General features: G+C 36.0%; 2 protein-coding genes across 5 annotated transcripts in view; one reads left to right on the top strand and one right to left on the bottom strand.

Annotated features, from left to right (window-relative positions):
• Window positions 1-3,744, top strand: part of COL9A1 (collagen type IX alpha 1 chain) — a 117,129-nt gene extending 113,385 nt beyond the window's left edge. Inside the window, exon 38 of the mRNA XM_007484168.3 lies at window positions 2,767-3,744. Within this exon, the coding sequence (XP_007484230.2) occupies window positions 2,767-2,951 (185 nt within the window). The 3' untranslated portion in view covers window positions 2,952-3,744. The remainder of the gene's footprint in view (window positions 1-2,766) is intronic.
• Window positions 3,745-7,026: 3,282 nt separating this feature from the next.
• COL19A1 (collagen type XIX alpha 1 chain) overlaps window positions 7,027-27,614 on the bottom strand; it is a 453,356-nt gene continuing 432,768 nt past the window's right edge. For 2 of the 4 annotated variants that reach the window (XM_056818442.1, XM_056818443.1), the window contains 3 exons: window positions 25,359-25,487; window positions 16,305-16,382; window positions 7,027-16,145 (listed from right to left, as the gene is read on the bottom strand). In XM_056818442.1, coding sequence (XP_056674420.1) covers window positions 16,012-16,145; window positions 16,305-16,382; window positions 25,359-25,487 — 341 coding nt within the window. In that variant the 3' untranslated portion in view covers window positions 7,027-16,011. Of the gene's footprint in view, window positions 16,146-16,304; window positions 16,383-24,446; window positions 24,930-25,358; window positions 25,488-27,614 lie in introns of those variants that run through there. The other 2 variants (XM_056818444.1, XM_056818445.1) reach the window with 2 other exon arrangements.

The raw sequence follows: 27,614 nt of genomic DNA, 5'->3' as shown, positions 1-27,614 counted from the left end.
CCTTCTGTATTTAAATCTGTGATCCAAATTTCTTGACCTTCTCTTAGTTTCTATTAACTATCCACAACATGTAAATATTTAGCCTTCCTACTGGGCACCATCTTAGAGTTTAGGTCTCCATGCTATCTAATTTAGATGAGAGATTAATATTTATATAGCATGGTATGGTAGAAGGGGCTATTTTGGGAATCAGGAGACAAGGATTCAGGCCCCAACTGACACTAACAGTCTGTGTGATCTTGGACCAATCGCTTCATTGCTCCTCAAGTTTCTCATCTTTAAAAATGAGATATTAAAAAACAAAATGGAAATATTAACATTTGTTTTGTATACTTCACTGGGTTGTTGTGAGGATAAAATAGTCCATTGGAATTTATTAAGTATTTAATATTCTTCAGGCTAAAAGTATGTTAGGGGGAGTATTTTTTCCCTTTTTTATTTAGAAAAACTTTCCATGTACATGATTCATCATTCCCCGTTAGGGGGAGTATTTTGAAAATTTCAGAGCACTGGCATCCAAATAGAATATGTTACCTGAAAGACTATAAGTCCTTTGAGGGCAGGGGTGGTTTCATTTTTGTCTTTGAGGCTCCAGTGCCCAGTGCAGTACCTGACATATAGGAGATGATACCAAATCCCTGCTTGCTTGATTGAAATAAGATGTATTAAAATTTTCTTTATCATTTTTAATCCTATACCAGGTTTCCATGCCAAGTGCAACACTGATCTGTTGCTTTAGTTTCTGGGTTTTGTGGACTCCTCTGTTTTCCTTTCTTATTCTCAATGGTGGCTGATAGGTGCAGTTGTTTAGTTTGTTTCTCTTCAGTCTACTTGTTCCCTCTGATCTTCATCCTATTCATGAATCATTTTTTGCATATTTGGGATTTGAAGATGAGGCTATGCTAAATGCTAGGTTCCTGGTGCTTCTCTTAGCATGTATGTGATCTTCCTATTGAGGAAGATATGGCAGGGATCAGAAATTTGGGATCACTATGAAATATGGAATAATACATTGGCCATGTGCTTTTCCTCTTCTTTTCTTCAATAGCCTCTCATTTACAGGTCATAGCTACCTAAGACTCGAGGGCTACAGGTATTTAGCATTTTACAAGCTATTTCAATTGTTAAAATGTTCTGATTGGCACGTGTTCCTTTTACATGTTGATTTTGGGGGAAAAATGAGTTCCAGGTTGTAGTAAAGCTTAAAATGCCCCTTAGATGCTCTCCGAATCTGCTGATATTTTAGTTATTTTGTGGAGTTCGAATAAACTGCTTTTTACATCAATTTCCTTAAATGTATAGTGTCTCTTCAAACAAAACCTGATCATTAAGCTCAATGGTCACTAAATAATACTCCACATCACCCAAAGCCCCAAATAGGAAACCCTCAGTGTCCTTAGAGAAACTCTGGGCCAAAAATAATATTACCTAAGCAGTGGATTTACAAAAGCCTGATCTGATATAGAAAAAAATTTACAATATTTCTGCGAACAATCCCTTTCATTTGGGAAGCTTAACTACTCTAGAAGGAAGGTTCCTGAGAATCCAGTCTCCTAAATGGGGATCCAGAGATGGTAGCACAATGCTGCCCTCCAGCGCCAGCAAGGAGAATAACATGGATGTCCAAAAATGTTGGAATGTTTGGTACTCTCATTCGCTCTCCGGTACTTTATAATCATTAAATTTTTAGTTTTACAAATGTGCCCGGGAGGAGCTAAGGAGGAATGCCAGTAGAGAGCCAAAGGCGGGATAGGTTAAAGATTTGCAAAATAGTTTTAAATAGACATATCTCTGAAGATACTCCCTAGGAATGACTAGAACATGGGGGGAAGGAAGCACCCTGGGAAGGGCATTTAGTGCTCTAGTAATCATTGGATAATGAACATCAGTAAGGATGGCTTGGAGAGTATTCATGTAGCAGCTAGGAGACTGGGTAAATTAACTTTTTTTTTTAAACCCTTACCTTCCATCTTGGAATAAATACTGTGTATTGGTTCCAAGGCAGAAAAGTGGTAAGGGCTAGGCAATGGGGGTTAACTGACTTGCCCAGGGTCACACAGCTGGGAAGTATCTGAGGCCAGACTTGAACCTAGGACCTCCTGTCTCTGGGCCTGTCTCTCAATCCACTGAGCTACCCAGGTACACCCTAAATTAACTTTTAAAGCCCCTTTCATCTCTAAGAGTCAATGAAAACTGTCTCTTCAACATAGATAGGGATAGACCTCCTCCTTTGTAATCATTTATTAAGCACCCAGATATAGTGAACTTAAGCAATGGCAAATCAAAAGGACTCAGTCCATTCTATTTCTTCTTGCTCACAGGGCTGCTCCAGTTCATACATGTGTTTACATACAGATATGTATCTCTGTATATGAGCATACATACATATATTTGTATATAGATACAAAAATGTGTGAACTGGAGAAGCCCCATGAGCAAGAAAAAAGAGCCATGGTGCAATAGATAGGGCACTGGGCTTGGAGTCAGGAAGACTCATCTTCATGAATTCAAATATGGTCTCAGACATTTATTATCTGTGTGACCCTGGGCATGTCACTTAACTCTGTTTGCCTCTGTTTCCTTATCTGTAAAATGAACTGGGGAAGGAAATGGCAACCCCTCTAATTTCTTAGCCAAGGACACCCCAAATAGAGTTACAGAGCTGGACATGACTGAAATATATGACCAAAACCAACAACATATATGTGTATTTATGTGTGTGTATACATATATGTAATATTTCTTCTCCTTCTTTTGTCTCCCCAGGTGATCCAGGTCCAGCAAGCTATGGGAAAGAAGGACGAGATGGAGAACGAGGTCCTCCAGGTCCTGCAGGAATTCCTGGGGTCCCTGGCCCTCCAGGTCCTGCTGGTCCCCCTGGTTTCTGTGAGCCAGCCTCCTGTACAGTCCAGGCTGGCCAACGTGCTTTCAGCAAAGGGCCAGATCAGTGACAGGCCTAGTGTCTAATTGCTGTTTCCACACATAACTGATGGCAAAGGAAAAACTGAGGAGCAGTACACAATGCCGCTGAGCAAGCGGAAGACTTTCATTATTGTTTTTAACATTGTTACAAAAGTTGTACTTGACAATCAGATTTAGAATGATGGTGCTATACGAGAAGACTTTTGGCTTTTCCTCAAGAGGAAAAAAAGACAAGGTTAGCAAAAACAGAGCCCTTTAAATAAAGACACATCCCTGTTACCAGCAGCCCTAATTTATAGTGTGCTATATTCATATGTGATGCTGTATCTTGGGTCCCCGAGCCAATAGACAAACAAACAAAAACAGACTTTGATTTCCCTCAGTTGCAGCAGTTATCTTCATCATCTAGTTAAGCCCAATTCTCAGATCACTATTCCAGCTCTATGGAGATGGCTGCCAGGCTGCTTTAGGAAGACACCTGCTACATTGACTTGACATTGTGATGTAAATCTCTGTCAATGTATGATTGCTGGATGGGCATGACAAAGCACTGTGTTGTATTGAATGGCTTTTATAAATCGCACATGGATTTTTTCATTTTTGGCTATGATTTCTGATGATCCTTATCGTTTTGGGAAACTAGTTCTACCTTGGTTCCTTCCTTCCATGAGAAGTCAAAGCAGCAGGACAATGAGCCACTGTTAATGGCGTCATCAAATCCAGGAATTCATAAGCTTTATTGGTCAGGTTATTTATTTTAAAGGTCTAAGTAACATCTTTCATTGTATCAAAAAAAAAAATAAACACTGTTTCTTAACTCCTTGCATGTGTTCGTATCAATAGTCATGAGCAACAATAACAATTGGAATTTATGTAATGCTTTAAAATTTGCAATGCTTTCTCTCTCTCTAATGTATCCTCTCTCATTCTCTCTTTCTCTCTCTCTCTCTCTCTCATCTATCTAATGTATCTTTCTATATCTATCTTCCCTTCTTCCTTCCCTTCCTTCTTTCCTCTCTTTCTCCCTCCCTCCCTACCTCCCTCCCTCCCTCCTTTCCTTCCTTCTTCCCTCCCTCCCTCCCTTCCTCCCTCCCTCCCTTCCTCCCTCCCTCCGTTCCTTCCTTCCTTCCTTCCTTCCTTCCTTCCTTCCTTCCTTCCTTCCTTCCTTCCTTCCTTCCTTCCTATTTTCTTACTTCCTCCCTTCCTTCCTTCCTCCCTTCCTTCCTTATTTCCTCCCTTCCTTCCTTCCTCCCTTCCTTCCTTATTTCCTTCCTTCCTTCCTTCGTTCCATCCTCCCTTCCTCCCTCCCTCCCTTCCTTCCTTCCTTCCTTCCTTCCTTCCTTCCTTCCTTCCTTCCTTCCTTCCTTCCTTCCTTCCTTCCTTCCTTCCTTCCTTCCTTCCTTCCTCCTTCCTCCCCTTCCTCTTTGTTTCTCTTTCTCTGTCTCTCTGATTATCTCTGTCTTTCTATCTCTGACTTTCCCCATTTACCTATCTCTCTAAAACATTGATGAAGAAAGACTTTGTGGACTAGAAGGTAGAAAGGGGACATTCCTATACTCTGGTGTTTTATGGTGATCCCAAATTGCAGTTTCTTTGCCCTGATTAAAAACTCTTGTTGCTATTTTGATATTCTGTAGTAGATAGAAAGGTCAGCCTCAGAGTCAGGAAAATCTGGGTTCAAGATTCACTTCTTAAACATAGTGGCTATGTAACCTTGGGCAAGTCAGTAAACTTCTCACTTTTCCTACAACTTTCTAAAATGAAAAATTGCCAAAAATAGCTGTCCATCTGCTTTGGTAGAGTGAATTTCTTCACCTGTGAGTTCACTACATAAGTTACAAAGGCTTTTGTAAAATTTCTTTTTCAGTAAGGGAGGAGGAGGGAAGAGATATGAGAGAGAGAGAAAATAGATGTTTGGTTTTTGAGAAAAATAATAAAAAATAAAAAGATTTTTTGGTCTGAAATAAAATAAATTAATGAAATCACAAGTCTACACAAAAAATATTATTACTATGAATGCAATTAATAAAAGGAGCAGTTCCCTCAGATCTCAGGCCAGGAAAGCCATGAAAGGTTGGTATTAAGTCATTTAGGCAGTCAACAAGCATTTGTTAATGCTTAATATGTACCATAACTTGTACAAAATCTTGGGGGAACAAAAACATGTAAAATCCTGCCCTCTAGGAGCTTATAGTCTAATGGAGGAGACTGTATGCAAACAAATGGCTTTATATAGAATATGTACAGAATAAATGGACTATCATATGAAGAAGGAAGGCACTTGAATACATTTTCCCTGAAATTTAAGAAGTTCCAGGGATTTCCATATTCTGCACATGTGCACAGCTATAATGTCACCATTTTTTTCTACAGACAGAAATGAAATTCCTCTCTTCATAACCTTAAAGTGCAAAGGGCAAAGACTTGGAAGTGATGGCACTGGTAGAGAAGCCATGCATGCCAACACATACATGATCTGTAGGCCCATTCTCAAAACTTGGTTGATGCAAAACTATTCCAAGTTCATTTCTTTCAAAAAAAAAAGTCATTTTCTAACAGTGAGGCAACTGGGCTGAAGGGTTGACACTTGCTGATCACTTAGACACTTTGTGATTTATACAATCGTTATTTTGATATTTCTTCCAACATCTTATATGAACCATAGATCAGAATTATCATTTTTATTTTATATCATATAGAGGTTGAAATACTTGAGTTCAGAGCCTGCCTTGCTCACGGCTTTGGGGGTTCCCAGCCAGGTATGATGGCAAAGGTGTAAATGATGGATGGAAGACAGCTATGTGTATTAGGTCTGGGGCCAAGCCTTGCATGGAACTGCTTCCACTAGGCCTAGGGTTGGTTTCTTTTTATACCCCAAAGATTACATACTTTTTGGCATACAGCTATATTATTCAATGAGGGAGGAGAAAGGAAGAGATATGGGGGAGAGAAAATAGATGTTTGGTTTATTTTTATACCCCAAAGATTACATGCTTTTTGGCATAAAGCTACATTATTCAACATATCTGTTCAAATGCAGATAATTGGATAAGTGACACGTTAACTTTTAACAAGTCATTTAACATTCTGTGAAGACAATTGACAAACATTGTGGCCAACTTGATGGATCAAAGGGGTAATATAAACAAAATTCAGTTTTGATATTAAACTAACCATTTTTCAGAGTTTCATGGGGAGTTCCCGAGATGGATTTTAGTTGGTAAATCAAGTCACTGAGGCATGATGTACTAGCCTCTCCCTAAAGTGATTGATGTATTGGCTTAGGAAATTTTGTTCTGTGCAAAGGAGTGGGGAATTTCTGAGCACAGCTTTGTTAGAAGTTATATGCCTAAGCAGAAGTTAACTCATGATAGTCTTTTGGGTTTGATTTTGTGAGTATGATCTTTTGGTGGTATTCTGGGGGAATAATATGCAAGTGTTTTGCTCTTATATTATTTTTCCTGAAGCTGGGGAAAGAACAATAATCATAGCATTTCTAATAGTGAGGGGTGTTAATGAGAGAAGTCACACAGAGGGGGGCTGAGTAGATGTGTCCATCCTGCCAAGGATCCACTTTGTGACCTCCTGACCTCCACATATGATCATGTCAAGACATTGTGGCTTGGCAGTCCCAGAGTATATAAAAATAGATTGAAACAGTCAGTGTCTTCAGTTAGTCTATAAAACTCAATTCTCTCCGATCAATTGGGAGACCTAATCATGTATTGCAGTGATATCATTTTTTTCCATATACAATCCACAGACTAAAAAAAAAAATTCCGCTTGCATTTACTTAGCTGAATCAATCATCTAATCATTTTAGATTCTGTTTCAAAACTGCTTAATGAATCTAATTCCTTGGAAAAATGCTTAGGCATTGCAGTTCTTATTTGGCTAAATAGATCAGTGCTTTTTGCAGAGACCATCACTGTTTTTTCCCTCTTCTCTCTCTCTTCTGTTCTGCCATATACCAAACAATAAATAAATGTGTAGGAAATATAGGCTTCTGGGAGAGCTTTCTAAAATCGTCCCTAGGACAATGGTGGACTACTTCAGACAGCACAATCCATCAACAATTTAATAACTGCCAAGAAATGCCATTCATTTTCTCACCAAGACACTTTTATTTGGACTACAGTGAGATAATCAAATACAAGAAAAGAAAAATTAGATAACCAAATAAACATTTCCCCCAGTTGTTATAACAAAGTCATAAGAAAATAAAGAACAAATAAATACATTTGAAAAGCATACATTTAACCTAACTGCTTTTCAAACAGGATTTCTATTTTAAAATACTGCATTCAAAAATTTCATAGCTAAAATAGGCAATATGGGTTGGGAAACAAGCACTTTCAAACTGAATAAGCAAAATGAATATGTTCAAAAGAGTAGGAACACTACATTGTAAAATTCAGAAAGTGGATTGGCACCCAATTTTCATTAGAATATCAATCAAAATTTCTATGGAATTGAAATGCAAACAAAACTGCCCAATAGTTTCTTTACCTGGAGGGATTGAGGAATAAGAGTGAATTATGTATCTGCCTTTTTTTGAAATATGAATCTGTCTGATTAAGAGTAACAATGAAATGAATGGCCTATCATTTGGGACAGCTGCTAGGGTAGGGGTGGGGAGTGGATAGAGGGGGTGTCAGGTAACTAGAATGGGCAGGAAACTGGCAAGTTAATTAAAGAAGTTCACCTATGAGTCTCTTCCAGGTTGGGTTTCTCAGGTGTTGCAACATATTTTCTTTCCAAATAATAAACTAATTGGAGAAGATCACTTACTAATCATTGCCTACTCTAACTGGACAGTGATCTCACTGGTACATATAATTTGGAGTAATTAATTTCACTGGCAGAATCTGAGCAGGAAGGGGATGGATTAATTAGTTATAGATTAGTTATAGATAATTAGTTATAGATATAGATATAGTTATAGCCTAATTAGTTATAGATATTTATGATTAATTTGGGGGGTAGTTAGAATAACTAAAACATTCCTTTGCAGAAGTATCAATAGATTAAGCCTTAAAATTAGCTTCCCACAAAAACTGCTCTTAGAAGATACTTCTTTGTGTCTTTTAAAAACTTCTAATCCTGCACATTCTACCCATTTTCTAGGTTAAGTGTGAAAATAAAAGGAATTCCTGTGGCTCTACCCATTTTCTCTAGTGAGTGCAAGAATAAAGAGGAATTTCTGTGAATAAAACTTAAAGCTCCACATAAAGGCAAGGGTTTGTCTGCTATTTTTATTACTTTCATAATGACTTTTTAAATATTTGCTGATGGCCCTGGCAAAGACAGACCAGGTATGACATTAATTCAATGGTATCATTCCCTTGAAAACTACACGGTTTTAGGGCCAACTGTTTCATTTTATAGATGAAAAACCTGAGACCCAGAGAGTCAAGGGGTTAAGTGATTTATCCAAGGTCAAACAATTCTAAAGCTCCAGAACTCCATCAACCTCACCAACCCAACAGTGACTCAAAGGAAAAGCTGAGATCCTAAATGGCTAGTAGACACAACTAATTTGAAATCTATTCTCTTGACATATTTGTAATAGACAAATTTAGGTTAAGTAAGTCCTTATGATTTTTAAGCCAATGGAGAAAAATATCCAAATAATTAAATTTGTAGCATGTATTTACCTTTAGGTTGCTTGGGAAGAACCATACTGGTTGGGGATCCATCTACCTATACATTCTGGTTAGGTCCCAAAGAAATCAATACTTGATAAAGACAAAATTAAGATTGGATAATTGTATCCAGGAATAACTTCATGTGCTTAAATGGACCTGAAATTGCTGACCAAACAAAAATCACACAGATTTGTCATACCTGGTATCCAAGAGAATAATGTCTGGAATTGCTTTTGCTATTAGCATAACTGATTTCCTATGTTGGGCTTTTCTTCAAATGAGACCTTTATATTTAGTACTTAATCCTAATTCTTGCCTCTCAGTAAACATATGGTAATAAAGAATGATGGTGTCACATGTTTTAGTTCCTTCTGTGAAGTTATTTAAACTTATTTTGTTCTGGAAAGTTGAAAAGATCTTTTTTTCTCTCCTCTGCTCTCACACACAAATTACAGAGCTGGGACACATCAGAAACCAATCAATCTTTTTGAGAAGGAAACTGTGGCCAAGGTTAAATGACTTGTCCAAAGTCACAAAGATAGTTAGTTTAAAGCTAGGACTATAGCCCATCAAATTTCCTGCCTCCCAGACCAGTACTTATGCCTTTTTGCTCTGTTGACACTTTGGTTTTTAGTTGTTTATCTGTCTTGAATAATATATATTTAAATACAAAAGAAAAACATGATGGAACTAGAGTACATTGAAACATGCCCTAAGATGTGTAGGATTCCATATTGAATATTTGTGTGTGCCAAGAGCTAATTTGGGGGGCAGTTAGGTGGTTCAGGATCTAAAGAGCCAGGTCTGGAGGCAGGAGGTCCTGGGTTCAAATATGACCTCAGACACTTTCTACATGTGTGGCCTTGGGCAAGTCATAACCCCAACTGCCCAGGCCTTACAGCTCTTCTGCTTTGGAAGCAAGACTCAGTATCTATTCTAAGACAGAAGGAAAGGGTTTTTCAAAAAGAGTTAATTTGGTATATTTCTTACTTTGTTCAAATCTCTCTATAGGAGGTGTTTTCAAATAGCTTTCTGGTCAAAAGACTATTTCATGGATTCCTTACCCTCCCATGCCTAATGGTCATTACGAAACACACACTTCACTAGACTTGATGGAAGTCTTGGAGCTACTTTTGGTGCTTTGACTAATGAGATGATATCTTCTATTAATGTTTGTGAGGGAAATTTAATTCATAACCAAAGCAAAACTTTAGCCATCATTGAGTTTGAAACATTCATTCTGCAAGAGACCATATCATGGACTTCCTAATGGACCTGCAGTAGATCTAGGAACATATTCCAAGAGTCACTGATAGAGAATTCTAGTTGGAATGGAGAGAAACTCTACTTCACTCAGTGACAATAGGCAGGAAATAGGGTCATTGTTAATAAATGCTTCTTTGTGGCTTCCTCTTAGAGTTAATTTTCACTTCAAGGCAGAGGCAGTGAGGTGTAGTGGACAGAGAGTTGGCCTTAGAGAAAGGTAGACCCAAATTCACATTTGGTCTCTGACATATAATGACATATCGTGTCTCCAGGTAAATTCCTTACCATCTCGGTGCTCTAGTGAGCTCTCTAAGACTATAAGTGATAACAACAACCACTAGCATTTCTATAGAGCTTCAAGATCATAAAATGTTTCATTCATGTTAAGTTATGTATGCTGGTAGAGAGAGTTTCTCCATGTGGGAGTCCTCTATAAAATGAAATCATAGATGCAGTCACTATCCTTATATGTAGGATCAAGTCTTTTATTGCAAAGGCAGGCAATATGGCCACTGATTTCAGGAATAACTTCTGTATTAAAGGATATAAGAATTAGGTCCTCAAAGTATTATGTCCATCAGGAATTCTTCATAAATCATCTAATCCCTTTCTATTTTACATGATTGAACCTTACTCATTTTGAACATGAAAAAAAAAACAATGCAGAGAATGTAATGTTTAAATATTATTTAAAAATAAATACAGTGATAAAATACTGTAGCATACTACAGTATGTAATCTGAATTGAAATACAATTACAATCATTGAAAAAATGTTCAACCCTAAAATGCATTTAAAAATCCAATAAGACAATAAAATAACTGGTTTCCTTTACATTTGTATGTAATACATATGTATCATGATGTTCAAGTCCCCAACGCTACCCCTGAAGAACTTAAGCTTTGTTTATATTCATTTGTGACATTAAAAAAATCTCATTTAATTCATGTTGTGCAAGTTATTTAAGATAGTTGGGGGACTCTTATTAACTGTACCATAGAACACAACGAGAAGTCAGCCTGAAAAGGTTTCCTGTTTAGGCCCCCGAAATCTTAGGTTATGTCATAGATTTGGTCCCTACGCCTTATTTTAGAGGTGAAATGACTTCATGTTGGTGACTGTATACCAACATCACAAATTCGGTCCAACTTCCCGTCTGCCAGTCTTCCTGTCCTTCTTCCAACCATTGCAAACACTGTTTAACTTGTTGGATTGAGTTTTTCTCTAATGAACCAGCTGTTTTGACAATTAACTAAGCTGAACAAGTTGCTTTTGGCAGAAGGGTTGTTGAATAGCACAGTTTACATTACATGTTTGGAACATGGTATATCATTTATGCCACAATATCAAAAGAAATGCTCCATCTATCTTGTTTCCCAAGACCCTCCTGAGAAATGAAGAACATTTGTACAATGTCACACTCAACAGCCAGCGTAGGAAGTGAAAAGGTTCAAGAAGCTGAGAATTACAGATGCTTGTGAAAAAAGCTGCTAGTTCCATTCTCCCTATTACTACCTTCTCCTTCTCCTACTTAGAAGTCAGAGAAACATGGTGGAGAGGTAAAGAACAATAAAATCCCTATCTGAAGTCAAAGGGAAAAAGGGGCACTAAGGGAAAAAAAAGATATTTCTCCTCTGAAGGTGGGCTCAGCCACATGTGAGAAACAATTCATGAAACAGGGGAGATGAACACAATTGTGAAATGTACTGTGTCTTGTCTGGGAGTGATCACAGTATGGAAGCCTGACCTCCAAGTTCTCAATGGCTAATTTTCACTCATGCAGGAGGATAACTAAGGGGCAAATTGAGGTAAATAACTGCAAATAGTTGCTGTCCATTTCTAGAAAAATAGAACTACAAAACTCTAAATGTAAAAGTTCAAACATTGTGAAAAACTATAGAGATTTAAGCAATGACCTGATTTTCTGAACGTTGGACTTGTTTTGATACAAAGAACCCTTTCAAAGATAAGCTTCTTTTCACTTGCCTGTCACCAAGAGATGTCTTGGACACTCTAAAGGTAACATGATTAAAAAGAGTCTTGATCTAAGTTTTTAGACTGTGAGAACTGAACGCAAATAAACTAAATTGAAGTTCTTGACCAAAATGGTCAAGAACACTTTTCCTGAAGGAGAAAAACTTAACCAGTAATTTTATGGCAGATCCAGTGTCGAGTGACAAGAGAAGCTTCCAAAATTTGTAAAAGAAAGTGGCTTAGTTCAGTTTTTCCTGTTCAGATTGTCTCCTTTTTTAGAGGTCAGGGATCATTAAGAAAGAGAAGCCCAAAGAATTAGAAAGTGCAAAGAAAGCTTTGATTTGGGGCATTGCCAGCAAACTTGTCAGGCTTTGAGTTTCTGGGAGCCTGTTCGATTCTTCTAAACACATTAGCTCTGCACACCATCTTGTGGACAAAAGGAGGTATATCACAGGCTTTCAAGAGATGAGAAAACCTGAGCAGAAAATAAATCGGAGCCTAATTGAGGCTTCGAAAGCATATCCATATATAGTTGCTTCAAATGACAATTTTGTACCTACTGTATCTTTAGGGAGTATCTTAAATAAATAAGCACTGTCATGAAATACGGGACGCTGACTATTTTTAGTTAGGATGTTTGGGGGGTTTTTCCTTCCCTTTTTTCACATTTACCATTAAGGCTTTGTGTGGGTCTATGTTAAAGCTACAGAACAGATGTCCCTCAAAGGGAAGACAATTTAACACATACTTGAATTATCCCTTTATTTATACCCGAGCTTCAAAAGGCTGTTCTGGTTTATCATACCTTATTATGCTATGTCAGAAACTTCCCAAATGCAAAGACTATTTGAGCTCAACTCTTAAATTGAAATGAGACTGAAGAATTAGGGGCAGCTGGGTGGCTCAGTGGATTGAGAACCAGGGCCCAGAGATGGGACATCTGGGGTTCAAAACTGAGCTGGGACACTTCTTAGCTGTGTGACTTTGGGCAAGTCACTTAAGCCCCATTACCTAGCCCTTGCCACTCCTCTATCTTGGAACCAATATATTGTATTGCTTTTAAAATGGAAGGTAAGGGTTTCAACAAAAGACTAAAGAATTCAAACACATTTGGGAAAAGCATACACAGTTGTCATTTACTGATGGTCTTGTCATCCAGGCAGACCTTGTTAGGCAAACAATTATGCTGTATGTCTGAAGTATAAATAGAGGATACTTCATGAATTTACTAATTATTCCTGCTGTGGAGACCAGACATTAGTGACATCTCTATGAAAGCAAATAAATGTTTTGGAATGAAATAAATCATCTTATAAAATGAAGAGGAAGTTGGCAATTATCCAGAACACAATAAAACCAGGAACTTAAAAAAAGTTCATTTTGTAGTCAGAATCATCTTATTCCCTTGTTGGAAAGTAGGATAATGGCCAAATCAGCACTTCATTTAGTCCTGTGTTATTTGGAGCCAAACGTCTTTGCTGTTTTGTTGCAATTTTACTTAAATGAGAAGGAACAGCAAAAATGTTCAAATGCAAATAAAACAGGAGGGAAGGAAATTCTTACCTCAGTCTCATATCCTTATTTATACTGAGGTGAAAATTGGTTACAAATTCCCAGGTACAAATAGAAAAAAAATTGCATCCCAGGGACAATTCTGCTTTACCTTGTACATCAAATAATGCAATAATAAAAGTAAAATATTTTTTTCTTTGTAAAAAAATCCTAAAAAGTCATTAATGTAAAATTTCAAAACAGGAATAAATCAAAAATTACCAAGGAAGAAAAAGAAACCATATTCCTGCAAATATATGTAAATATGGGAATAGAATCACTCATAATAATATAGATTCTCTAGAGAACTAAAATTAATGTATTTCACCATTGAAAAAATAAACTGGGTTGATAAACTTTATGAAAGTGTAAATTAAAAAAACAAACAAAACAAATGACATTGCTTACAATCAGGAGATATTTCCATCTATCAAAACATTTAAAATATATAATAAATATTTCTGAATCTAGTGAAGGAGGAAAAGGACAAACAGGTAATGAGAAATTAATATGTAAAATAATACTTTAAAATACAAAAATGTTCAACCTCTTGACAAATTCAAGTAAATGAACACCATAAAATTGTTATAGGGAAGGTAAAAGCTTTGAGGATTGTATTTCAGTAAGTCCCAAACTCAAAATATACATTTAGCACCAAGTCATAACTCTTTGTACAATTCTTTTGAATAAATTAGCATCCTGCTAAAACACACTTCTGAAGATTCCAATAGTATAGTTTGTTTAAAGCACAGCACCATTGTAGGTAACATCATAAGAAATAAAATGGTGTTGGATAGAAATTTATAAAGAAAAAACCATAAAAATTAAGAGAAAATTTGGAATCGCTTGAAAGTTATAACATAAATAAATGCAAACCAATTAAAATAAAACAAACAATAACAAAGAAACATGTTCTAGGAATTCCTAGCCATGTGTACAGTACCTGACCAGCAGTTTATTGAACTAAAATGAAAATTGTTTAAAGTCATGGGTACAGCTAAGCTTTGGAAAAGTCATAGTTTTAGTTCTGCTAATTCTTCAGTTCCTTTCCACTTCCAATTCTGAGTATGCTTCTCAGATATGAGTATATTCAGGACCTGTTTCAGTTTCAGAGTTTGATTGTACTCTTTGTAGGACTTTGATGGTGGAGTTGCCATCTTATCCTTATTTTTGAATATTAGACAAAAGCTCATTTTGGCATGTAGCCATCACATATTTAAGAAAAACCTGCTTCTTACAACCAATGATAACTTCCTGCTAAGATAATAAATAACTATGTAATAACCCATCTTGACTAGGAATTCACTGGTAATTGTAATTCCATTTTCATTTGGCTTTAGAAAACATATTATTAATACCTCTTCTTTCTTGGATTTCCTTTTCCAGGAGCCAACACAAATACTTTGAAGGATGCCCATCTTCTTAAACTCTGAGGACAGGTTGCAGGAGCAGGAGCAGAGATGTATGCTTGTCTTCCCTCATACGATTTATATCTTTTGCTCTATTTTGGAGAGGAAATTCAGTATCTACCCAAAGACTGTTTGACTTTCATTTTGATGTTGCATACTTGCATTCCTGTTCATTTTTCTACTGCCCCCACAAAAAACAGTCAGTTTTGTGATATACAGGCTTTTTTGGGGCAGCAATAAACTCAATTGCTCTTTGCTTAGATGCTCTTTTTTGACATGTCCTCACTGCGTCATTAAGTCATAGAAGCAAGTGGTACCAGGTACCCATTGCAGCTTCAGAAGTAATAAAGAATCCCTAATTCATTCCTTCATTATCAAATATTTCTTCTTAGGGGAAGCCGCTTTTTTTGTGTCACAATTTAGGACACTATAGACTAGATTGGTCATAGTATAGCCAACTGAAGAGTGCACAGTTTCTGAAAGAATGTGTGGCTATTGCTGTTGAATTTCTTTCTTTCCACATGTCACAGTACCTACTGTTGCTCAGCACTGAACTGAGCTAATCATCAGGATGAACCTCTCCATCCTCCCAATTTTTTTTCTGCTTTAATTGTAAAGGTCAATTTTTAAGTTCCTCGAAATCAGCAGAGTCTCATGAGAAGCTGGAGAGCAACACAATTTCTCTCTGTGTTATATAGGAAACAATCAAAAGATTTGTCTGTTTAAATTGGGAGTAGCATCACACCCTTATGCCATCAAAAGTAGATAGAAACATTCAATAGGAAGTAATTTCGAGTGAGAGAGTGGACAGAAAAGTTAAATGAGGATATTCAATTTAAACTTTAAGACAACTTGTAATTCTGTCTCTTCTTTGCTTCAGAAGCAAGAGGCTCAACGAAACTCATGTTGATGAGACAGTAAAATATGTACAATCTTCATTCTAAGTGAATTACTAAAACAGTAGCTTCTTTTTGAAGAAGGGAAGTTCATGATAATGTTGGGTCTGTTTGTCTCATAAATTCTCAATAACAACCACAATAAATTAAAACAAAACATCTGGAATGGACTTGGGAAAAATAAAGAAGTGTCTACATCAGGAGCTGGAGTCAACGGTTTTGGCTTAGATTCTCTAAAGGAGCCTCTCCAGGACTGTGTGTATTTGATTAAAACAAACCAAGTTCCATAGATTTGTCAATTGGTAGATGCTATCACTAGGCAACAGGCTGTTCGCAGGAAGCTGTTCATTTTCCATTTTCACGACCTGGTGGTTGGGCATGAGACACAGGATGGGAGCAATCATCTGGGCTACACCTTCCACTAGGTCCAGGGGGACCCTGAGGTCCTGGAGCACCGGGTGTGCCTGGCATACAAGTGGCTAATAAAATAAGTGAAATCATTAGCTTGGAGGTAAGGGGCCACATCCTCACCTGTTCCCTTAATAGTATGACCCACAGTAAAGTAGAAAGGCCAAAGGGAAGAAGGGATATGTATCAATAGAGGCTTACTGGTTCTGTGAAGAAAATACCACCATTACCTGAAGGCCCAGGAAGACCAGGATTTCCTGGGAGCCCAATTCCAGGTTCACCTCTTTCTCCCTTCTGTCCTCTGTAACCTATGTAAGATATATGCAAAAAGAAAAACACAAAAACGTAAGAGTGTTCTGTGACAGCAGAGCAAATGTAAGAACCATTTTCACGTTTCCTTATTATTAAATGTCACCTTAAGACCAAATGGGAAGTTTTTTTTTTTTTGGTTTGTTTCAACCACATGGTTAAACTTCCAAATCAATCTCAGGCTAAAATTCAATAATCAATAAAATCATAGAAAGGAATCAGTCCTTTATATAGATTTAAAAAAACAAACAAACAACTAGTGAAAAAGGCCTAGTTTCAAGACTGGCCTTTGACACATATATTATACAATGGGAAGTCATTTAACTTCTCATTGCTTCAGGCAATTCTCTAAAACAATCAGTTGAAAGACATGTGAGTGTGTGTGTATGTGACAGAGAAATAGCAAGAGAGACAGACAGAGACAGAAAGAGAGATAGAAAGAGAGACAAAGAGAGAGAGAGGCAGAGAGAAACAAAGAGAGAGGGAGGGAAGGAGGAAGAGAGACAGAGACAGAAAGAGACAAAGACAGAGAGAGAAAGAGAGAGAGAGGGAGGGTAGCAGGAAGAGAGGCAAAGACAGAGACAAACAGAGAGAGAGACAGAGACAGAGACAGAGAGACAGAGAGAGTCAGAGAGAACCTTACTAGAGGTTGTACACATTGATACAATCATTGATTCTCTGCTCTGTCCCCCCTTCTCCCATAACAACTGTAATGATATTAAAAAAAAAAGATGCCCATCTATCATTTAAGTTCCTTTGGCAAAAATCTGTGATCACTCTTCCTTGTATCAAAGTGAATTCAAAGCAAGTAAAATGAAAATTTTACCCTTTTCCTCAAATAGTTTTGAAAAGCTATGTGGTCCTTTGATAGAAATGGACATAAATACCTATTGGAGGCAGTTGTTACTTACAAAGCTAAACCACCATATTCAATGGATCTTGCCTTAAATGTCAATTCTTTAATTAAATAAATGATCCATGAAACAGTTCAAGTATCAGAAGTGCAATGAAGTTGTTATATGTATTAACAAGACAGCTAGTGTGTGTGTGTGTGTGTGTGTGTGTGTGTGTGTGTGTGTGTGTATTAGGTGACACCATCTATGCTTGTTAACCAAAGGATAGAGAATAGAGGGTTCAGTTCAATTGACCATTTCTATTTCCATTTAATGTACAAGATCCAATGCCTTATGAGGTCTGAGATTTTATTCCCTCTATGAGTTGTAAGCTACAATGAGGGTTAGAAAAATAAGGAGAGGAAAAGGCGGTTGAACAATTTGAACAAATATTGATCAGACAGAATTTCTTCAGTTTAAGCCAGCTGAGTCCAAATGGACAGTACTGGTCCACATTTGTTAACCACAAATCACTTTTTGTCAGAACTCATAGACAAATATCAAAGAAGTAAAAATACAGTGACTATCAAGGAATGAAGTTGCTTTACAATGAAGAAAAAAATATCCAGGAAATATAGATCTTTAAATTTAAACCAAGGTCCACATCAAATTCATCACCAAATTGTACTAATTCCTAAATTTGTTTCATAGTAAAAATAGTAGAAAAGTAAAGATTATTCTTTTTCCACCAGAAAAAAAGGAGCACCTGACATCAAAATAACAATAAAATCATGCAGAAACATGCAATTGACATAGCAAAGGATAAAATGGCAGTAGGAAATAATCAACTCAGAAAAAATTAGCTTTAAATTAGTCATGCATTTTAATAACTGTGTCTCATTACAACAGAGTGATGTTAAGTACATGAAATCTGTAGACTTCATAGCTTTCTGCAAACAGCATGTGAAAATGCTTGAAATTCCCCATGACTTTCCATATACTTAAAGAAGCAAGAGACAACATTTCTTTGGGACTTCAAGCTTGCAGATATTCTAACAAGTCATATGCATCTATAATTATCTTAGCTTTGCCTTGGCATGCTTACATTGGTTTCCAAAAAGCATGACTACTTTCATAACCACAGGTTTATTTTTTTTCTTGAGGTGTGCAGAGATCATGAATGTGAGATAATTAAGAAAAACATGGCATAAATAGATTGAAGTGCATGTCCTTTAAAAGTGCATCCTTTAAAACAAGGAACCTTCACATATTTGTGGGTAGTGATTGGTAATGCTCATTTTTAGAAAGAGAAAGTACCATGATGGATCATATAGAAAGGGATGTCTAAAGCATATTGATACAACATCTTAGTTTCACACACACCAACACTAAAAATATTTCTCAGGTGTCCTTTGCAGAAGTGAGTTTTATAGGATGCAAACAATGAGGGCGGCAATCAAAGTTTCAGCTAAAAGCAAGTGGAAATGCCTAATCAAAGAATGTCCCATTCCAAAAAAAAAAAATTACATGATTTGTATTTGACAATGCAACTATAGCCTTTATCATTATGTTTCTGGAAAATCAACCACATGAGTAAGTGTTCAGAGAGGACAAAAAGGTCCAATAATGGTCAACCAACATGGAATAATGAAAGAACTACAGCTATCATAGCATGAAGTGATAAAATTTGCCATGAAGAACTTACTTTAACAACATTTTGTATATCTAAGATAAAAGTCTATGTATAGCTTGACCCTTCTACTTTAATGATTATATTAATATATAGACTTAAAAACCTGTAAGACGCAAATATGTCTATCTGTCTCTTGCTCTAGATACACAAAGGTGGGTATGTCTCTCTTTCATTATATAATATATGCTATACTCTATATAATATATTCCATATATAATATGTTGTCTATGTAATGCATAACATGTTCCAGATATAGTCTCTATGTAATATAGGATATTTTCTATATGTAATATAGAATATATAAATACAGAAGATAGTTGACTAGCTGACTAAGAGGTAGAAATGTCCCTATTGAGCTAAAGAAACCAGTTTAAACAAGAAAATTATAACATTTGGAAGCTGAAATAGAAAGCTGACATTAGCTAAAGATTTTGCTCATCCGTCTGGAGCCTGCACCATGTGTACATATATATGAATATGTGAAATAAAAGGAATGTTTTGGAATCTAGAAGGTCCAGTAATGGATGGAATTTTGCTAAGAAGGAGATGTGCTGTATGATTAAATCTGCAACTAACATTTCAGTTGGAACTCCAGACTGACATTTAGAAATTGCATTTACGTTGTTTGGTATACTAGACAAATAGTTATTTTTCTGTCTATCACACATTTAATATCACTCTTGTCATATGCACATATCAAGACCCATCTGTGTTCCCTTTGATATAATATTCAGGCATTAGACATGCATGTTCACGGACTCAGATTTTTAAGATCTATATCTACACTAGTCAGATAAATTATTCTATCAAATAACAGAAGAGTCCTGGGTTAGTGTGTTTGTGGTCAACTGTGATGACAAATAATCATTTAACAAATAATTAATAAGCATCTACTATGTAAAAGGCACTGGGAAATAAATTTAAAAATTAGATTGTTCTTGCCCTCAAATGGTTTATATTCTTCAAGAGATCCGGGATATACTGTATATTAAGACAAGTAAAAACAGGATATATATAAGACAGCTACACAGTGATTTGAGGGCAGAGAACACTAATGTTTGGGGGAATCAGGCAAGATCTATGCCTTTCACTTGATCATGAGACTGTAATCATTTTCATAGAAGAACTTGAGAAGAGCAAAAGAGAAATGTGGTGCTTTTTAGTCTGGCAGGGACAGTGATCAAAGAAAACTCATGGATGTAGTCTCTTTGTTCTGAATTTGGTGTCCAACTCGGTATCTCTAGAAGAGGCTTCTGAGATGGATGGATCTTTTCGGTACAACAACTGATTGATTCTTCAGAATGTTTAGGGACATGAAGGAGCAAATGAGGTCAGAAATGTTTAAATAACTTCTTTTTATTTTGGGTATTACTCTCTATCCCATTTCCTTCTGTATAGTTTCTGACCACTACATCCCCCAATTTACTCTTTCTTTTTCTTTAGCAACCCTCCAACCTTCTCTTTCCCTCTACTTTCCTATAGGGTATGATAGATTTCTATAACCAACTGATTGTGTATGTTCTTCCTTCCCTGAGCCAGTTCTGATGAGAGTAGGGTTCATGTGCTCCCTTCCCCATCTTTCCTTTCATTGTAAAAGTTCTTTTATGTGCAATAATTTACCTCATTCCATTTTTCCTTCCCTCCTCTCCCTTCTTCCCAATGGATTCTTCTTTCTCAACTTCTTTTTAAAATTCATATGGCTGATCAGGAAAAATTAGGGAAATTCTCCCTTCTTCTTCCCATTACTGAACCCATGCTGGTTTTATTTTGGTTTTCTTGGGTTTTTCTATCATTGTCTTAAATAAGGAACATCATCACTCCCCTGATGGTAGCACCAAGGTGTGCACTTTAGGCAAAAGAGAGGTGATTCTGAATACCCAGGAGAATTTTCCTCTTAATTGACTTAGTAAAGCTGGACTAACTAGAACCCCATAGGATCAGTAATAGTCTAAAATTGTTCAGGAAGACATTTAAAGGAGAATCTTAAGATCCTTGCTTTGGGGCACATCAGAAAAGTGCAAAGAAGGTCATTTAAAGCAGGAAAGCATAATTATCTATTCTTGTCTGCAAGCTTATTTTGCATTTCCTATTTATCAACATCTCTTAGCAATTCAAGTTTCCTTCAAATCTCAACTGAAATACCATGCTTTATATTAAGTCCTTTGTGCTTCCCTAAATTTCTAGTGTCTCCCCCTTCAAAATTACCTTGCTATCATTTTGTATTTAGTATACATACATATGTGTATATGTATATATGAAAACATATAGATATATAATACAGGGGAAGTAACTTTGCAGGGCAAATGCAATGATCTGTGCCCTCAAGAAACTTATATTCTATTAGAGAAGACAAATTAGAGATGATCACATACAGGAGATTATGTTGCATATATATACACACATATAAAATATTGTCTCCTTATGATCTCGAGAAAATACATGCCTTATTCTATATTTAGTATACCACAAACATACACATGCATATGAAAAAATATATAATAAAGGCAAATTATTTCTTGCAGTGTAAAATGAAATGATTCCTCCCTTTCTCCTGCAAAGTCTTTATATTCTACTAGAGAAGACAATATTTAAAGATTACAACATATATGGATTAATATATTATCTCTGTATATATAATGTCATTATTTTGAGAAATTATCTTGAATTTATTTCCCCCTTTATAATATATACACATACATACATGTACATGTATAAATATAACCATACCTATGTATTTGTTATCTATATAATTTTTTTGGTCTCCTTCAACAAAATGGAAGTTCCTTGAGGGCAGGGAGGATTTCATCCTTTTGTTTGTACAGCCAGCACCTAATATAGTTTCAGGAATATGGTAGACACCTCATAAATTATTTTTGTTTGGTTGACTCATCATTGTGAGGGAGTAGGAGTAATATTTGAAATATGAGATAATTTCCCCCCTAAAATGTAAGAGTTAAATAGTCCTTTCTTAACCTTAGACCTTAACCTCACATATTTTTAAAGCTGATTTTCTTATTTCGGAGGGCATTTTTTAAAGGACATGTATAGTTTTGCTGTTTACTTAGAATCTTTCCAGTTCTTTCTTCCTAAAGAAGTAGGTAAAAACAAGAAGGTTGGCTGTACATATTGGTACATGAACATATCAGAACTGAACGCTGAAGTGATTTCTCATTTCTTTCCTAAAAACAGAACCTATACACAAAACTCAAACAGCCTCCTTTCTAGAGATTTCTGATGAGGCTCTGTGTTTGAATAACAAGGAGAAAATTTCTGGGTCTGTCTGATTGAGTTAGCAGCCCTGGAAGCTGACCATTGTGTTACAAGGAAGAATCCTATTTTCTTTTCTTCTTGAGAATACTGTTAACTTTGGGAGAGCAAATAATACAAGCATATGGACTCATAGGTTGTAGATCTATGGGCTGGATGGGATATTAGAATTTGCCTAGTCCACTACCTCCAATTAAAGGTGAGGAAATTGAAGCTGAGAGCTATTAAGTGACATTCCCATGGTCATGCAGGTAGTAAATGGCACAGACAGGCTTAGAGTCCTTTGACTCCAAATTAAATGCCAAATATTCTGGCCATTAAAGAAGACATATACACATTACTATATCTGCATCCCTTTTAACAATCTAATATCAGCACTAGTAAGATAATTTTTTACTTTTATACTTGACTTAAAAAATTAAGCCACTTAGCATCACATATATATGTGGAAGAATGTTCTTTTCTAAGTCTGTTTCCACTTTTCACATTAAATTCCACATTACTGAAGGTTTCCTCAGTTTCCTCAGTTTCTCTGAAAGTTTATATGTATATGTATATATCTATATATATATTTTTCTGCTGTGTAACTTGCAACCTTTTACAAGTAGACTTGAAAAGAGTAGGCAGTAGAGGCTAGAAGGTATTTATTTTAAATCACAAATTAAATTAATTTATTTGTATTCAAGTATGTGAAACAAGGTATTTGAGGGCTTTGTTTAGATTGACAAGTTATTTATTCCTCCCTTCTAGCTTCAAATGAACTTTCCATTAAAATAGGGTAACATGTCAGCTTGCCCATCTTTACAAAAGGAGGCTTTGTTAAAAAAAAAAGACACAAAAGCATGCCATTTATAAATCAGGTAAGGCATCCCTTAGTTCAAGTGAAATTGTCTATTAAGCCTCCACTCTTCACTCTGTCATCACCAACCATATTATTCAACAATCCATAAAGAAAAGAAATTAGTTATACCATGAAAAAAATTCTTTGAAAAGTAAATGTTACTAATGAGGTCCCATCTAGCATAAAATATATGATTATATGAACTCAGTACTTAACAGAAACATTCTTTTTTATTCACAAATATTTTATTTTATTTGTAATAATAATTATTAAAATGTAATGATAATTTTGTAATATAATAATAATTTCAACATATATTTCCAAGATTATAAGATTCAAACTGTCTTCTTCCATCCCTTTCCTACCCCTACCCAGAGATGTTAAACAATTTAGTCTGGACCATACAGGCATTGTCATGCAAAACAAATTTCCATATTGGTCCCCATTGTAAGAGCACACTCACACAAAACCAAAACCCTAAAAGAAAACTGTAAATATACTGACTTGAAAGATAGTGAGAAGCATTACTATCCTAAAAAATATACCTAAACCCCCAAAGCACCTAACTACTCTTGAAAACAATAAAATATTTAATATAATTATTTTATTACAATCTCCGATACTGCTCATTCCATTTTTGGAATGCCTTCTGCCTGTGCAATCTAATGCTGATATTTGAGCTAGTGGTTGCAGAGTATATGTTAGTGTTTAGACATAGAATGAATCCTCCCTCACTGTAGACCACCTCTAATCCCATAAATCTTTTTCTGGATCTCTCATTTCTGTTTATTCTCTTCATTGGAGAGAATTTCACTTTACAAGTTCTAGTCATGAGTTTACTCCTATCAGGGTTAACAGTCCTAAATTTCCGTGGGGTTTCATAGAACTTGCACATATTTTCATCTGTACACTCACTCTCCTCTTCAATCTGATTTGCTTTGATTTTAAGGCAATCCAAACTAACAAAAGAAGACAAATTAAGCAATATCTACCCAATGATGTCCTGAGTTCAAAACTGGCCTGAGACACTGACTTGCTAGGTGACTCTATTTCCTCATCAGTAAAATGAACTGGAAAAGGAAATGGCAAAGCACTCTAGTATCTTAGAAAGTAGCCTTAAGAAAGCCTAAATGGAATCATGAAAAATTGGGCTTGACTAGAAGGATGACCGACAATACAATGATGTAGAATACTTAGTAAAGCAATAATGGCAGAAATGGCCATTTATTGGGAGTTTTTCTTGCCTATTTTATCTTTTCTGTGCTTTTCTTACTGGTTATGTCTTAGGAGAAATTGACAGGAAAGAACAATTAATAGCTTTCTGGATGCCTTTTTCCCCTTTTGCCAATAAGAAATCAGATGGGATGTCACTACAAATAACACTAATTAAAACCAAGTAAATGAAGAGAAAATTTGGGAAGACTGGCTATACAGTTGTAGCTTTTTAATTTCTGATGAACAAGTAGATGAATTTTACAGTTTGAAACACTTTGTACAGAAAGAAGAAAACTTCTGATATGCAGGGAAAGAGCACCAAAGGGAAATCATTGAGTGAAGAGCAGATTTGATATGCATTTCATTCAAATGTAAGTTAAGTCTTATCTCCCGCCTTTATGCAGGGTTGCCTTTGATTTGAAACAGGGCCAGGAGATTAAAAAAAAAATTGTGTAAGAGTGGTGGCAGTGGTGTTGGGGAGGGATGGAGATAGATAGAGAGAAAATACATGAAAGACTGGGTTCTTATTTCTTTCTTTTGAATCATTTCCTCATTGTCATTTAACATTCCCATATTAAAGCTGCACATGGTCAGATCCTGAGTCCATACTGGCTGCTCTGCAGGTCAGTAACCAGAGTGTTAGAGAGATGGAGTAGACTTGAGAGTATTTATCAGTTGATTCTTGACAGAGTTATCCCTGAAAAAATATTTTGGACCAAACCATCATTTGTGGCAAAGTCACTTCAGTTTCTTTATGAATTAAATAGAAATAATTAAATGTGGATAGTAATTTCTGGTCACATGAAAAATGGAAGTTTTGAAATTCCCAGATATGAGTGCTAAGAGAAATAAGTATTACATATGTTACTCTAATACTGGTTATTGCTATTAATCATTGAGCTTAGATTAGCAGTATTTAAAATTGGTCAATTTAAGGTTAAACTATATCGATTAAGAATTTTATTAGGTAACACACATCTCTAGTAGTCGTGGTTAATCACTAGTCTGTAAAACATTACTATGTCTTCAAACATTCATTTTTTTAAAATGCCATGTGGCTTCTTCTGTCTTCAGAGGGATTAACTGAGTAAAGCCCGAGACAGAGGAATTGGTAGAGAAAGCTTACCTCGGGGGCCAGGATCTCCTGGTGGCCCTGGTAATCCATCTTTGCCTGGTGGCCCTGGTTTTCCATGACCTTGGGCAGAAAGCATTGCAGCTGGTAGCTTCATCTGGGAGAGGAATACAGCCATCCGCTCTTCATTAATGAAAAACCAGAAAAAAAGAAATGCATCAGAATCCCAAAGAAAAAATATAAACATCAACAGTTTAAACCTATGCCTCCTGTTTGCTCTGCCTCCTTAACAACCAGGGGGTTCTTAACTGGGTTCCATGATTCTGTTGTTTAAAAATTTTTTGAAAACTATACTTCAATGTAGTTGGTTTCCTTTGTAAGCCTACCTATTTTATTTTACACTTTAAAAAATATTCTTCTGATAAGAGTTTTGTAGGCTTCGCCAGATCATAAAAGGGGTTCATGACATGCAAAAAGTAAAGAACTGCTGGACTCTATACAATGCAAATGAATGATTCCCAGGCATTTATTTGGAAAATTTTAGACTTAAAGACCTTGTCTTATAAAGGAAAGTAGGTTTGGGATCTTTGCTTCAAATTTAGAGATGAGCTGTCTACTTGTATCACATTTGATAAATGGTTCTCCACTGAGCTGAGTCTGTATTATATTCTGATGGCAATTCTTGGACTGACTTTGACTTGCTGAACTATATTTATGCCTATCACTTCAGGTTCACATTTTAAAAATAGTCTTAATGATGCCTTCCTTCCCCAAACCACCCCATAGAGAAAATTTAAATATATATGAGATCTGAGTTCTTAGTTTTATTAATTCAGATGAAATTATTTAAAGAATGACAATTTGGTCCATATTTACAACTCCATTTTTTAGTGACCTTCTAGACTTTTTTTTTAGTAATTATTCATCTTTCTTCTCTAAAGGACACGTTCATAAGTTATAAATGACACAGGGTGTTAATTTTATTGAAAATTTCCCATTTCTTACTTGGCAGAATATTTGGTTTGTTTCTTCCTTCTCTCCTCTTCTCAAAGATTATCATTAACCACATAACAAAATAATCTCCTTATTGGCATGTCCTATCATATGCTAATATGTGAAGGATCTCTTGTTATTTTTTTTCCTTTATCAATACCTATATTAAATCTCTATGACTTAGAAGAAATCATAGGGAATGGGAAAAGGGCGCACACAGCCTGAGTAGTGTGCTTATAGTCAAAGGACTGTTATGTGTCAGAAGCAGGATCTGAACCAGGTGTTCTTGATTCTAAGTCAGCACCAAGGTTGGATAAAAAAAATATGATCTCTGAAGTCTCTTCCAGTTTCAATGTAATTGCCCTTTTTCAAAGGAGGTAGAAATCTTTAAGGTATTAAGGTATTTTGTTTTGGGACTTAAGACTTTGGAATTGATGATGAGAATGGGCTAAATATTCAGCAACCTTTGTAGAAGACTCCATGTGTTCATTATGACTAATTTCAAAAGCAAAAAATGACTTAATTTATGAACTAATTGTAGAAAATCTTTGGACTTATAAATAGGAAAGTCCTGGGTTTGAATCCTACCTCTAACACTTAGCAGCTGTGTAATTGTAAGCAAGTTATTCAACTTCCCTGAGCCCCAGTTTTCTCATCTCTAAAATGGGGATACTTATATCTATAGACTTTATCTAAGAGTTTTTGTAAGCAACAAATTAGATAAACACTTTGTAAACTTTAAACACATGCATTTCATTTAAGAATCTCAGAATTTGAGAGTTGGAAGGCAACTCTCTCTAGCTATAAAAGTCGAACACTCCCATGAATGAACCTTCATGTAACATATCCTGCAAATGGTCATTTCGCATCTGCATGAAAACATTCAATGAGAAGGAAACCTCCATCCTCTCCAGGCATACCCTTCCACTTTTGGATAGTTCTCGTTAAGATGCCTAAATTCCTCTTTATAACTTCTACCCATTACTACCTGGTTCTGCTTTCTGGGGACAAATGTTATTGTTGTTCACTAGTTTTTGGTCATGCCTGACTCTTTTGGACCCCAATTGGAGTTTTCTTGGCAAGGATACAGGAGTAGTTTCCCATTTCCTTCTTCAGCTGATTTTACAGAGGAGGAAAATGAGGCAAACAGGGTTAAGTGATTTACTCAACCAGTAAGTGTCTAAGGCTGGATTTGAACTCATGGAAATAAGTCTTCCTGACTCCAGGCTCAGCACTCTATCTATTGTGCCACCTATCTTCCCTGTGGAGACAAATAGAACGAGTCAAGTCTCTTCTCCACATGACATCCCATCAAAC

The sequence above is a fragment of the Monodelphis domestica genome, chromosome 2, assembly GCF_027887165.1.
Source record: "Monodelphis domestica isolate mMonDom1 chromosome 2, mMonDom1.pri, whole genome shotgun sequence".
Classification (NCBI taxonomy): Eukaryota; Metazoa; Chordata; class Mammalia; order Didelphimorphia; family Didelphidae; genus Monodelphis; species Monodelphis domestica.
This window is presented reverse-complemented; position numbering and strand designations above follow the sequence as displayed.